Source organism: Nestor notabilis, unplaced genomic scaffold, assembly GCF_000696875.1.
Source record: "Nestor notabilis isolate BGI_N333 unplaced genomic scaffold, ASM69687v1 scaffold11708, whole genome shotgun sequence".
Classification (NCBI taxonomy): domain Eukaryota; kingdom Metazoa; phylum Chordata; class Aves; order Psittaciformes; family Psittacidae; genus Nestor; species Nestor notabilis.
Window position 1 is genome coordinate 308 of NW_009941522.1, and position 11,930 is coordinate 12,237.

Genomic DNA, 11,930 nt, shown 5'->3' on the forward strand with positions numbered 1-11,930 from the left:
GGCAAGCTGAGCACTGTGCCCAGCACCAGTCCTTCCTTCTGTCCCTGCTGCCTTGATTTGCTGCACTAATTGTTCCTTTCATTAACGGGCTCAGACTTACTCTGGCAAGACAATCCCCAAACTGGAAACAGGACACATGATGTGCAGGAGGGCTCTCCGAAGGAGCCTTGTGCATGGAGTAACCTCCAAGTCATTGAAAACCTAAAGAGTTGCTTCTCTGAAGACCAGTCTTATCCACAGGAAGTGTCCTGAGGCCGAAAGGGTGTTTGTTCCCTATGGTTAAGACGTGAGGCTGTGGATGGAGTTGGTTTGTTCAGTGCTGCACGGTCTTGAGAACTAGCACTCCTCTCCTTGCTGCTGGGACGCCTTATCCCGCTGTAACAATCGAATTGGCTCACTCCCACATTTAGTGAAACCTTTTTCTCCCTGCCCAGAGGAGATGTGTCCCTGCCCAGGTACTTCCCCAAGCTTTCCTGGTTAGCACCTGGAAATGTGCTTCTGATGAAAGAGGTGAATAAATATCCCATAGCCGATGGCTGTGGCTACATGTGCTGCAAAGTCTCTGCTGAAAATGAACTTCTACTTAAACATATCCTTTGGAAATGCTGCAGCCTGGGCAAAGCCACACAAAGTTTTGTGGCTTAAGCATTAAAGATCAATCTTTGTTCAGTTCATGGACATCAGGAGCTGGTACCTGCAAAATGCTGAATGGCGTCTGCAGAACAGGAGTGACATTTTTGGTGCAAAACCATTTCTGCCCTAATTTTAGCTAATCCTGGTTCTTTCTACCTGATTAGCTAAATCCTAGTAGCTTGCAATGAGAACAGATGATGAGGAAATACCAGCCCTTGTTTCTTCTCCCTTTATCTCAAGCCCTTGGTCTCTGAGTCTTCAGCATGACCCAAAATGGTCCTGAGCTCTCATGAAGCTTGATGTGAAATAGAAAAAATAACTGAGTTATATCCAGGGTGATGAGAAATATCCACAGCCTCCTGTTCCTGAGCTCTGTCAAGATGGAAAAACACATAGCTGCAAAGAGGCGGTAGTTTTGAGTGTGTCTTTTAAGTCTGTAGGTGAACACAGGGTAGAAACAGGAAACCTGGAGCCCGTCTCCTGCCTCATTGCAGAAGCTGAATCTGTATCAGAAGCTGTATCTGAACCTGCAAAACCTGGGAACGTTGCTTTTCTGTAAGCCCCTGCAGTGCCATAGACCTAAGATAAGATCTTTAACACAGTAAGACTGCATCAACTCATCCATCTGCCGCTTGATGTTTCTGCTCCACCTGGGAGCTCTTGTACTGTCCTGCCTGAAAGCTGGGAGAAGACTGACAGCACTGTCTTTGCTCTTTTAGCAGGGTGGTGATGAGGATGGTGGTGAGAGGATGTGGAAGATGGGGTCAGACGCTGAGGTTGTACTTGGGCACAGCATGACTGCTCCTCTTTGAAGAGGAAACCTCAGCTCTTGGTTTTACTGAGCAGGGTGGCTGAAGCCTCCCTCTTGGAGGAGCAGGATTTGAGCACTGTCTGGTCAGGAGGGGTCAAACATCCTGTGATACTTTATAGCCCACCTAAGTGAAACATGTTCTTTTTATTTTAGGCATATGACCATGTTTGTTTCGACCTACAAGTAGCTAAATTCTAAAGCTACCCGAAGTAGATCTTAATTAGTAGCATCTGTGAAGTACCTCGAGCTGCTGTGCCCAGATGGGAGAAGGCTGTGAAATGTAGCAGGGAGCCAGATCCATCTGACTGGGAACATAGTGTATAGATAAATGTGTATGCGAGAAGGGATCCACGGAGTGCAAGAATAAGCAAGTGAAGAAAAGCTGATGTTGCTGCTCATACTCTGTTGGACACTCAGGAGTCAGGATTATGAAGTCGGCTAGATAAAAACTTGTCCTATTGCTGCTGCTTCTGCTTTCAGGTAGCACAGCCTAGTCATGAAACTGCTGAAGATGGGGATTTGCAGGGAAGCCTCCAGCAACTTTCACAAATCAACCACACGTAGCAGTAAATATATGCATCTTTAGATCAAGTTGCTCCAGGGCAGGAGGGCCATTGTGAAACTGAATTGCAAAGGGATAACAGCCATGTGCCTTCGGCTATTAATGGATCAAACCTGCTTCCATAAGCTGGCTGGGTTACTTAACCAAAGTAACAAAGGCTTGTGCTTGCAGAGGAAGCAAAGATTATGGTGGAACTCCTCCAGATTAAGTGCTCAAGAAGGAACGAACAGGCTCTTGTCTGTAAGGCAATTCCCAGAAGGCTGGGAGGGAGTTGAAACAGATGTGCCCCGATGCCAGCTCCTGGGCTGGGAACCTGATGAGGGCTTCAGTCACGTTTGGGCTCCTGCAGGCATTTCCCAGCAAACAAGACAGTGATATGGGAACCACGATTGTGTTTTGCCTTTGACCTGCTTTATGACCATCTATGAGTCACTGCAGGATGGCAGTTGAGTGTCCTGAATGGTGCTGTTGGGACCCAGCTAAGTCGCCATCTTAGTTCTCTATCTGCTTTCTGGGAATTTAGTGGGTCCTCCCAGCTGGTACCCATATACTTGTGCCAATGGGTGTGATGCCTTTCCCAGCCTTTGCCTGCTTTTGGCTGCATGGAGCTGCCAAACCTTGCAGGTGAGTAGAGGACTTCAGGACAGGGTAGTTTATATGCAACAAGTCAGATATGCAGAGCTGTGAATAATTCAGTGCTGGCTTGTTATAATTCAAAGTGAGCCTCCAGCACATCAAAAGAGCTCTGAAATCCTGTGGGTAGGATCTGGGAAGCTGAGCCTGCATAAATAAGCCTACAGACATCCTGTGGCATGAACTTGATGCTTCTGCGTATGTAAGAGTTCATGGTTTAGATCTGGCTCAGTTTCAGTCTGCATAACATGCCTGGATCCTCTGGAGAGCCCCTGCAGGAACTGCCACCTTCAGCTGGGCCTGACGTGGAGCTGAGGGTGGATGTGCTCAGCTGCAGCCACCGAGTCCAAGAGTTGTGTCTCCTTACTCTGTCTTTTCACTTGCAGAATGTCAGGATCGACCCCAACAGCATCTCCTTTAAGATGTGGAGAGACGTTCCTGTTCCTTTCTACATGTCAGTGTATTTCTTTGAAGTGCTGAATCCCAAACAGGTCCTCCAGGGAGCGAAGCCAGTGCTGAACCAGCATGGACCCTACGTTTACAGGTCAGGTACCACTTGTGGTCCAGCTAGGCATGAGCCCATTCACCATGCTGCCTGCCAGGCTTCTGCTTAACTCCTCTGGCATGGGAGCATAGCATCAGCATACTTGGAGCAAGGCTGGTGGTGTAGGATTTTAAGGTGACACACGTGTTCTAATTGCCCTGATCTTGCTAAAGCCAGAAGTAGGAGGACCTTTGGCCTGTGTTTCACTGAGTTGTGGAGCTTAGTCCTGTGCTGGGACCTGTTGGGCAGCCAGACCTGAGCTAATATGCTCCAAACACAGGCATGAGGAGTGTTGGTGTGGTGGTGGGCAAGCCTTATCTTCAGAGTGGACTTGTTTTATCTTCACTCTACATTTAAGAGTCCAGATCCAGAGCTGGAGTCAACTCAATACCAAATTTCATGGGTAAGAGGTCTTAGGCCAGCCCAACATGAGACCCAGAATCAGCCTAAAATGAGTGGGCTCGTTATGAAAACCATTATGGAGCACTACAGCTTGATCAGGCCCACCTACGGCAGGGCTGGGTCTATTTGCCATGGCTGAGGATGGTCCTGGTCGTTGAAGCCCCATATGCTTCTCTGGACCTGTAACATGAAGTGATGGCCAATGTTGTGGGTGTGAACTTACCCCTAAGTAGCATGTGTTTGCCTACACATGTAGGCAAAGTTAGGTCAGCAGCCTAAGCAAGCTCAGGCAGAAAGATTACTGGTTTAATCCAAAGCTGTTTCAGTAGCACTGAGGGAAACCTGGCAGTATGTTGGCCCTTGTTTCCTTTGGGCTTGCCAGGTCACACCATAACACCATGTGGATTCTGTATGTTGTGATCGCATCAGCCACTTGGCTTGGGAAAAAGGCTTCCCTCGCTGTAAATAAGAATAAACAAAGGGGCAAAGCTTATTAGTGTCCTTGTATTCCCGCTGGGTGAGATTAGTGCCCTTCCTTAATGTGCACTATAAAACAGAGTCTCCATAATAAAGGACTTTGTTTTTGCTGGTGGGTTGAGCTTCAGCTCCCTTGGGAGCTGTAACAGGCTCGCAGTGTTGGGGACAACCTCATGCTACTGTGGAGCATCACGGCCTCCATGCGACTGAGCTGCCCCTATAGCATGGAGTGAAGGGGAGCAGTGCTGGACAGTGTGCAGGAGGTGGCACTACCTAAAGCCCTGAGGGGCAGAAGAGCCACGATGGAAGATCAAGCTGCCCTGAACCTGAGAACCATCAGGGAGATCTGCGGCAAATCATTGTGGGCTCATTTCTGGGTCTTGTGGCATCTAGTTTGGTCATCTTCTGTTCTGGAAGTTATTTGGACATGTGTGTTGGTGTAGGTTGCTTATCTGGGCATCTCCCTGGTGTGGCTGGGCTTTTCAATGGCTGTAGGTGCAGTCACAGAGGATTTTATGCTTTTCCCTCAAACTTCTCATCAGCTGGGTTTTGAGTTGTGAAGAGAAGCGCTTTGTGTCTGCAAGTTGCTACAGAATCCAATTTGTCAGGGATGCCTTGCTCCCAGGCTGCTACCTTCTCCTGCTAGACCCTAACCCTAGTTGGGGTGTGAGGTTGACACCGCCCGTTTCCTGGGATGCTGCCTCCCTGCTGTGCTGTAGCTTCTTGCTGGGGTTTGGTCTCCTTCCTCTGTTCTTCGGAAGCAAGCGTGGGCCTGTGCAGCCTCTCCTTACTCCACAGGCTTTGCAGGGGTACTGCCTGGGGAAAGGTTCCCATGATCTCTCCCATCTCTTTGCAGGGAGTTCAGGTATAAGACAAATATCACATTCCATGACAATGACACTGTCTCCTTCCTGGAATATCGGAAACTCTTCTTCCAGCCGGAGTTGTCCAATGGCCGTGAAGATGACTATATCATTGTGCCAAACATCTTGATGATGGTAAGAACTTCTTCCATGGATAGGTACCAACTTCTGAGCTTGAGGGGAGGGCGGTGATGCTCAGTACTGACTCAGAGTTTAGGGCTCAAGGCTAATCAAGCAATGAAGTGATTAAGCTTATAACATGCAATTTTCAGCTTTCTGGGTGCTGGTTGTTGTGTTGGGCTGTTACCCTTCCAAACCCAGAGTGTGCAAAGGGGCTGGCAAAGCAGCTGGGCTTGAGTCTGCAACCTTGCCTGAGCATCCTCTGGGGAAAGGAAGCCTGTGAGCCCTCAACTGCTTTCTTCCAAAACTGGGGATAAATGGCGAGTCTCACTTTGTCCAAAAGACTTTTGGAGGGATGTAGATTGATGTAGTCAAAGGACCTTGCTGAGCACCAAAGATGCATTGCTTGCTCTTAGGTAAAGATGGGCCTCTCATCTCAGGTTTGTTTTCTTTCCCAGGGAGCAGCTGTAATGATGGAAAACTTGCCAAACTTTGTGAAGATTTTGCTGAGTGGAGCCCTGGCTGGCCTGAAACAGGAGGCGTTCATGAATCGGACAGTTGGGGAGATCATGTGGGGCTATGAAGACCCTCTTATAGATGCAATAAATATGATTGTTCCTGGCATGATCCCTTTCAAGGGAAAATTTGGCTTACTTGTAGAGGTGAGTAAACTGTGGTTGGGAACACTAAAATCACAGCAGTGTTTGTCTTGGGGGTAGGTCAGACACTCAATCCCCTCACAAAGTGTTTGGAGCAGCCATGTGGTGCTGGTGGTTGTGTCAGGCTGCCTTAGTTCTCTCCCTGGGCAGAAATGCTTGTGTTTGAAGCTGTTGCTGGCAACAGAAATGAATGAAAGTTCAGTAGCTTACAGTATGTGAAGCACCCCTAGAGCTGAGAAGTATGTGAAGTCAGTAACTTACTGCAGTCTTGCTGTGTATAATGGATTAAAAATTAGCTTCTCTCCTCTGCAGCTTAACAACTCCAATTCAGGACTATTCACAGTGAACACGGGTATGAAGAACATCAGTGAAGTTCACATGGTGGATTCATGGAATGGGCTAAAGGAGGTAAGTGTCAGGCAGAAAACCTGTAATATGGGGGCAATGCCTGATCTAAAGCATGATAAACTGAAAGCTCTTGGTGCTGTTCTGTCTCTGGGCCTTGGATTCGAAGGCAAGTTTCTACAGGACTTCAACTGCTGCAACTTCTGTCCTGGCAAATTGGCAGAAGGTAGCTCTTATTATCTGTAGCAAGAGGCTTACATAAAGGATTAAGTTCAGCTCATCATCTGTGTTACCTGGATTCCCTTGAAATCCTGTTGGAGCTGGTTGCTTCTAAAGTTGAAGTCCAAGGGTCCCATGGCCTGTGTTTAAGGTGTTCCTTTTCTTGTTAAAGGAGTGCTTATTCTTCCCTTGTGGGATTCCACTCTTAACTAAAATCAGCTGAATCTACAGACCAGCCTGTGGGAGGACTTGAGACTGGTGGATCTTATTATGTTTTTCCACTAACTGGGCAGATGTTTGAATGGGAAAGATTGTGGAAGTTCTTCAGTGTTGCAATCTCAGGCTGCTCTGGAAGCAGTGTAGAGTGGTGGATGTCCCATGCAGGCCTGGAAGCCAACTCTCTCCTTGTTGTGAGCTCTTCTCTCTACTTCTGTCGTGTTGTTGAACTACTGGCGGAGCCGTGGATGCAACATGATCAATGGGACAGCAGGAGAGATGTGGCCACCATTCATGTCCCCAACATCGCTGGATTTCTACAGCCCAGATGCCTGCAGGTGAGGCCACAGCTGCCAGCGTGTCCCTGTGCAGGAGATGCAGCGTTCTTCCTGTGCACACAGCATACCTGTGCAGTGACGCAGAGGGCTCAGGACTCCTCTCTGTAGTTGAAGTTCAGCTACGGTTCCGTGTTGCAGTATCTGAGCTTTGCAAACAGTGTAGTTGTCTAATTAGCAGTGTCTTGTGGTATTCATAAATACCTCCCGGATCACTTGGAGAAGTAAAACTTGCCCATGTTGAATCAGTAGAAAATAACCCGTCTAGATAAGATGTGGGAGGTGGGAGGGAAAAGTAAGAGTTGTCACAAGGAAATGCAGCTATAACTATTTGCAGAACTATTTCAGCTGACTAAACGGTTGCAGAAGTGCTTTTGCGGGGGTTTGTGCCCCTGTTGCCAGGCTGCTGCTTTTTCTTCTCTTTTTTTGCTGCCTTGCTCCAGTGCTGCTCTGCGTCTGTCCTGTATAAGACACCCTAACCTAAGCTGATCACCCAGGGGTTAAAGTACCCTGCAGAGCCTGCCTGAGGGGAAACTCTCTGAGGGTGGAAGGAGGGGAGACAGGAGATGGCACAACCCCCTGTCCCCAGCTTGGGGAAGATAATGTTAATTCAGGCTTTGTAGATAGTGCTGCAAAACAAACAAGTGCTGTTGTTGAATAGAGAACAATGACCTCTTCAAACAAGCAAAGTCAGCTGAGCCAAGTATTAGTGCAGGAATTCTTCTACATAAGGGGAATCAGCAAATACCAAGATGACACTGGAGCAAATAACTTACAGGGAAGTTTACCAGTAATCAAAGTTTAAATACACATGCCTGTTTCTGTAGAGCTACTAGGGAACAGAGCTTGTTTCTTGGCAAGGCATCTAGTGAAGGGGACAAAACCATACTTGGTTTCTTGTTAGCACAGGAGGTTCCTGCCTGAAAGTGCTCTGGGGGAGGTGGCTCTGCTGTCTCTTCTCCTCATATCTCTGTCTCAGCCTCTCTGCTAGCCTGGCTGGTAGGAAGGAATCACAAAGATCAGGCATAACTGCCTTACTGCAGGGAACATCTGTGCTCTTAGCGCATTAAGTGCAGCTGATGCTGATATGGCACTACCTGGATGTCCCTGCAAGGTAGGCAAGGCTTTACCCTGCTGATGTGCTGCAGCAGCCTCTGCCTCCTGGCCGGAAGGTGAGCACAGCTAAGAGTCATGCATGTAACTGCTGAACATGCTCTTAATCCTTCATACTTGGTTCTGCTGTCAGAAAGTGTCTGTAGGAATAAGCATTCCCCTGCCCAGGCTGTCTGCTTCCCTGTAGGCCTTGCTTAAGTGTGAAAGGAGCAAACCTCCCTCCTGGAAACTTGCATCTTATCCTTACAACTGGTAGCAGTAATGCAGCATAACATCACTAGCCTGTTGTATCAAGAGTCTTGCTGCATAATGTAGTAAAAATTTCCACTCCTCTGACAGCCTCTATGCTGAAGTTGTGCTGCAAAGGAGATTTAGTCAGTGTCCATCCTTTGTGTATGTCCCCTGAGCACTTCAGAGCCAAGGCTTGCACAAAGAGGGTGTTATCTCTTGGAGAGCAGCCCTGGGGATTACTATATGCCTATAAACAAATCTCACCTTGATACTACAAACAGACTTATAAGCCTGTGGGTTCTCTTCGTGACTAGTGCTGACCAACCCTTTATCTGCGTTTAAAACATGGAAAGCAAATGGCTTAAATACTCATTCCCCATCCGAAGCACTGCTCTGAGTGTTTATCTGGATCTCAAAGTCTAAGTTACGTTGCAACTGCATCTTATCCAGCAAAGATAAGAGCCCAGTTCTGGGCTGGGAACCTGTTGTCTAATCCTGATCCTTCCCCAATGAAACCCTTCCAGATCCATGACGCTGGTGTACGAGCAGTCTGGGAAGTTTCAGGGTGTGCCCACCTATCGCTTCGTGGCACCAAAAACTCTCTTTGCCAATGGCACGGACTATCCACCCAATGAAGGCTTCTGCCCCTGCAGGGAGTCTGGCATCCAGAACGTCAGTACCTGTAGACTGAGTAAGTCCTTTCCTCCTCAGGCTCTCCCTGCTGTAGCAGTATTAAATGGTGGGGATGTGATATGAGCTTGGCTGTCTGGAGAACAGGCTCTATTACCTGCCAGAGTGCTGGGGTCTTGTACACGGTATTCTCACTTGCAGGCATCTCAGCAAGGAGGGACAGAGGGAAAATCCTTGTGCCCAAAGTCCCTTTGGTCTGTGACAGCCTGGCATTTGTGGGAATGCCTAAGGATATGGTGGGAGTTTTATGTCCCCTGGGCTGTGGAGGGAGTAGGCAGAGGAGCATGGGTGGGAAGAGGCAGGCTGTGTAGCTGCTAAGTTAAATGTTAACTTTGGACATCGAGTGCAGGTTGTGCAGGAGTGTGAGAATTCAGACTCTGTGCCCCAGCCTGTGTCTGGGTACAGCGAGTTGCCAGGGCATTGTATGGTGCATAGGAGGGAGAGCGTGGCTTAAACACTGCGTCTTTACCCTCCCAGAGCAATGGAATAAGCTGCAGGGTGGGAAGGGAAGGAGCTTTGTGACTGGGAGGAGAAAAGTACAAAAATCTGTTCAGAACAAGTGCTGCAATAGCTTAAAGATCATGAAAAAAGTCTCAGATGGGTTTGGATGAACTTAAGGTGTCTTTGTTCGCATCCAGATGCTCCGATATTCATTTCACATCCTCACTTCTACAACGCTGACCCGGTCCTGTTGGACGCCGTTGAAGGTCTGCACCCCAACAAGGACCAGCATGCGCTCTTCCTCGACGTGCACCCAGTGAGTGTGTGAGTGAGCGTGAGCCTGCTGGGGTCCTCACCCATGGAGGAGCCTCACTGTGCCTCGGGGGTCCCATTGGGCTGAGCGGGGAGCCTGACACCGGCTGCGTGATGGCCTTGCTCTGCTCTCGTGATACTGATTTGAGCAGGTTCCATAGTGCAAAGACTGGCGAGGACATGTGCAGATAAAAAATGTCACAGTCATAAACTAATTGAATAATTAGCCTGGATTCTAGAGAATTGCAGAACCAATTATAAGCGTAATTGTTTTGGTAAGCACAGTCAAGTTCTTTCCACTGACTCAGGACTATAACACCAAGAGGTGTATCTAGCAGCAGCCCAGTTATGCCCCAGATCTGCAACTACGTATGAGAACTGACTGGCAAAGTCAGACCATGCTGCAGCTGAAGCTGTCACCACTGTTTTTGGGCTGGCTTCTTCCAGTCTCTCAACCTGCCCATTTAACTGGCTGCTGCTGTGTTACACTTCTCATGTATCTATATCTATTCTTGGTTACTGCTCCACTGGTGATGAGTTGGGGTGTCCTGAACCATTGTTGTCCCAGCTGCTGATGAGGAGGGGACTTTGGGATCTTCCACCCATGGCCTGTGTGGCATGTGGTCAGATCTTCCAAACACTGTGATGTTTGTTCAAGCAAGAAAAAAATTCCCCTCCTGAGGCAAGGCAAGCTGTGCTGCTTATCTAGGCGTTGGGTTCTCTCTGCTTTTCTTATCACAGTTATGGAAATCTAATTAAGTTTATTACAGTATCAAACATCTACTGATAACAGTACAATTAACTGTATTCTTATCTGGCTGCGGCCTGCTGAGTGCAAACGGGCAATCCAGCAAAAACTCTGCCCTTAAAAATGTGTTGCAAAATTGCAGTGTCATGAGAAACCAATGCCTTAATGGGTATCATCAAGACTAGCTTGAAGTGGAGTATTTTCATGGTCTTAGGATGTTGGTGGACAGTGATGTCTGTTCCTCATTATGAGAAGCATTTTGTTCTTTCCTGTATGCACAAATCTTTTGCATTGGTGCATTTCCATCCTGCTGCTGGTAGAATGAATAACAGAAGACACTTATCAGGCTTCAGAAAACACCAAAGTTGCTATTGAAACACCCTGTGTAGGGGGTCACTTACAGATAACATACACTGCTTGGTAGTTTGAACTTGCTTATGTTGAGTCTCACAAGCCCTGGGTCACACACCACCTCCCTGGTTGGTGCTGTCTGCCTGCTGAATGCGTGCTGCCTTCTGCAGCAGCCACATGTGTCCAGGTTAACTTTGTGCCTTCAGACCACCCCAAGGGAGGTGCTGCAGCAGTCTCACTGGAGGGTGAGTGTTCAAGTGATGGGGACAACTGCAAACTGCCATGGGGACAGTGCTGTTCCTCAGTGAGCAGTCATCCCCAGAGCCTGGGGAGTGGTGCCTGGCTGCCTGATGTTTGTGCTTTGGTGGAAACCTCAGCCATGCTCCTGGACTTAAGTGTGGGGACTGCAGTGGAGCTCTAGATGATCCAGTCTGGTGGTACCCGGAGCAATGAGAATGGAAAGCAAAGGGTTGCTCTTCTGCAAAGCTCTCAAGTCAAATGTTGGCTTTACTGATGAACTGGTTGGTCTCTTTCTGTGCAGTTGACTGGCATCCCCATGAATTGCTCCATCAAGCTCCAGCTGAACCTGTACATAAAGCAGGTGTCTGGTATAATGTAAGTAGTCACCTTTTAGAAATGTCCATCTCCCTTCCTTGAGCAGAATTTACTGTCCCCAGAGATGAAGTAGCTTTAACATTACCAGTTGTCACGGTTGCAGAAGCCAGCTGGCTCCTGTGATGAAATGCCAGCTATAACAGTGCCCTTGAAGTGACATCCTTTAGCAGTGCAGTATGTGGATGGTTCCTCCTGGTGAGGTGCAGGAGTGGTTCTTCTGCACTGTGCTGCTGCTCAGAAGGTGTCACATCCAACACTGAAGAGGCAAAACACGCTCTGTCTACAGGGTTGACAGTTGTAGCCTGTGTCCAAAAAGATACTTCCAGCTCTGATAGCAAACAGAATGGCTCTTGCTGCTTTGACTGGCTTTAGGGCATACACCAGCAGACAGCCCCAGAGCTGTGAGCTTGCACCCTCTGGTACCGTGCAGGTGACTGAGATGTCTTGGAGCCGTGTGAAGTTTAGCATTCCAGTTCACTGAGTTCATGTCCTGGAGCCCAGATTTGGAATGGCACTTACTGTTAAGCACAAATAGAAGTATAAGTTCTGCTTTTGTGTGAAAGGGCCAAGTTGGACCTGGTCCCTTAAGGGGGGAGCAGCTCGCTGAAGA

General features: G+C 48.2%; 1 protein-coding gene across 1 annotated transcript in view; it reads left to right on the forward strand.

Annotated features, from left to right (window-relative positions):
- Positions 1–3,025: 3,025 nt before the first annotated feature.
- The window catches only part of SCARB1 (scavenger receptor class B, member 1), a gene marked incomplete at its 5' end in the record, with an annotated part of 11,989 nt that continues 3,084 nt past the window's right edge, over positions 3,026–11,930 (forward strand). Inside the window, 8 exons of the mRNA XM_010020934.1 lie at positions 3,026–3,183; positions 4,919–5,060; positions 5,504–5,707; positions 6,017–6,113; positions 6,711–6,822; positions 8,688–8,854; positions 9,492–9,610; positions 11,247–11,320. Of these exons, the coding sequence (XP_010019236.1) occupies positions 3,026–3,183; positions 4,919–5,060; positions 5,504–5,707; positions 6,017–6,113; positions 6,711–6,822; positions 8,688–8,854; positions 9,492–9,610; positions 11,247–11,320 (1,073 nt within the window). The remainder of the gene's footprint in view (positions 3,184–4,918; positions 5,061–5,503; positions 5,708–6,016; positions 6,114–6,710; positions 6,823–8,687; positions 8,855–9,491; positions 9,611–11,246; positions 11,321–11,930) is intronic.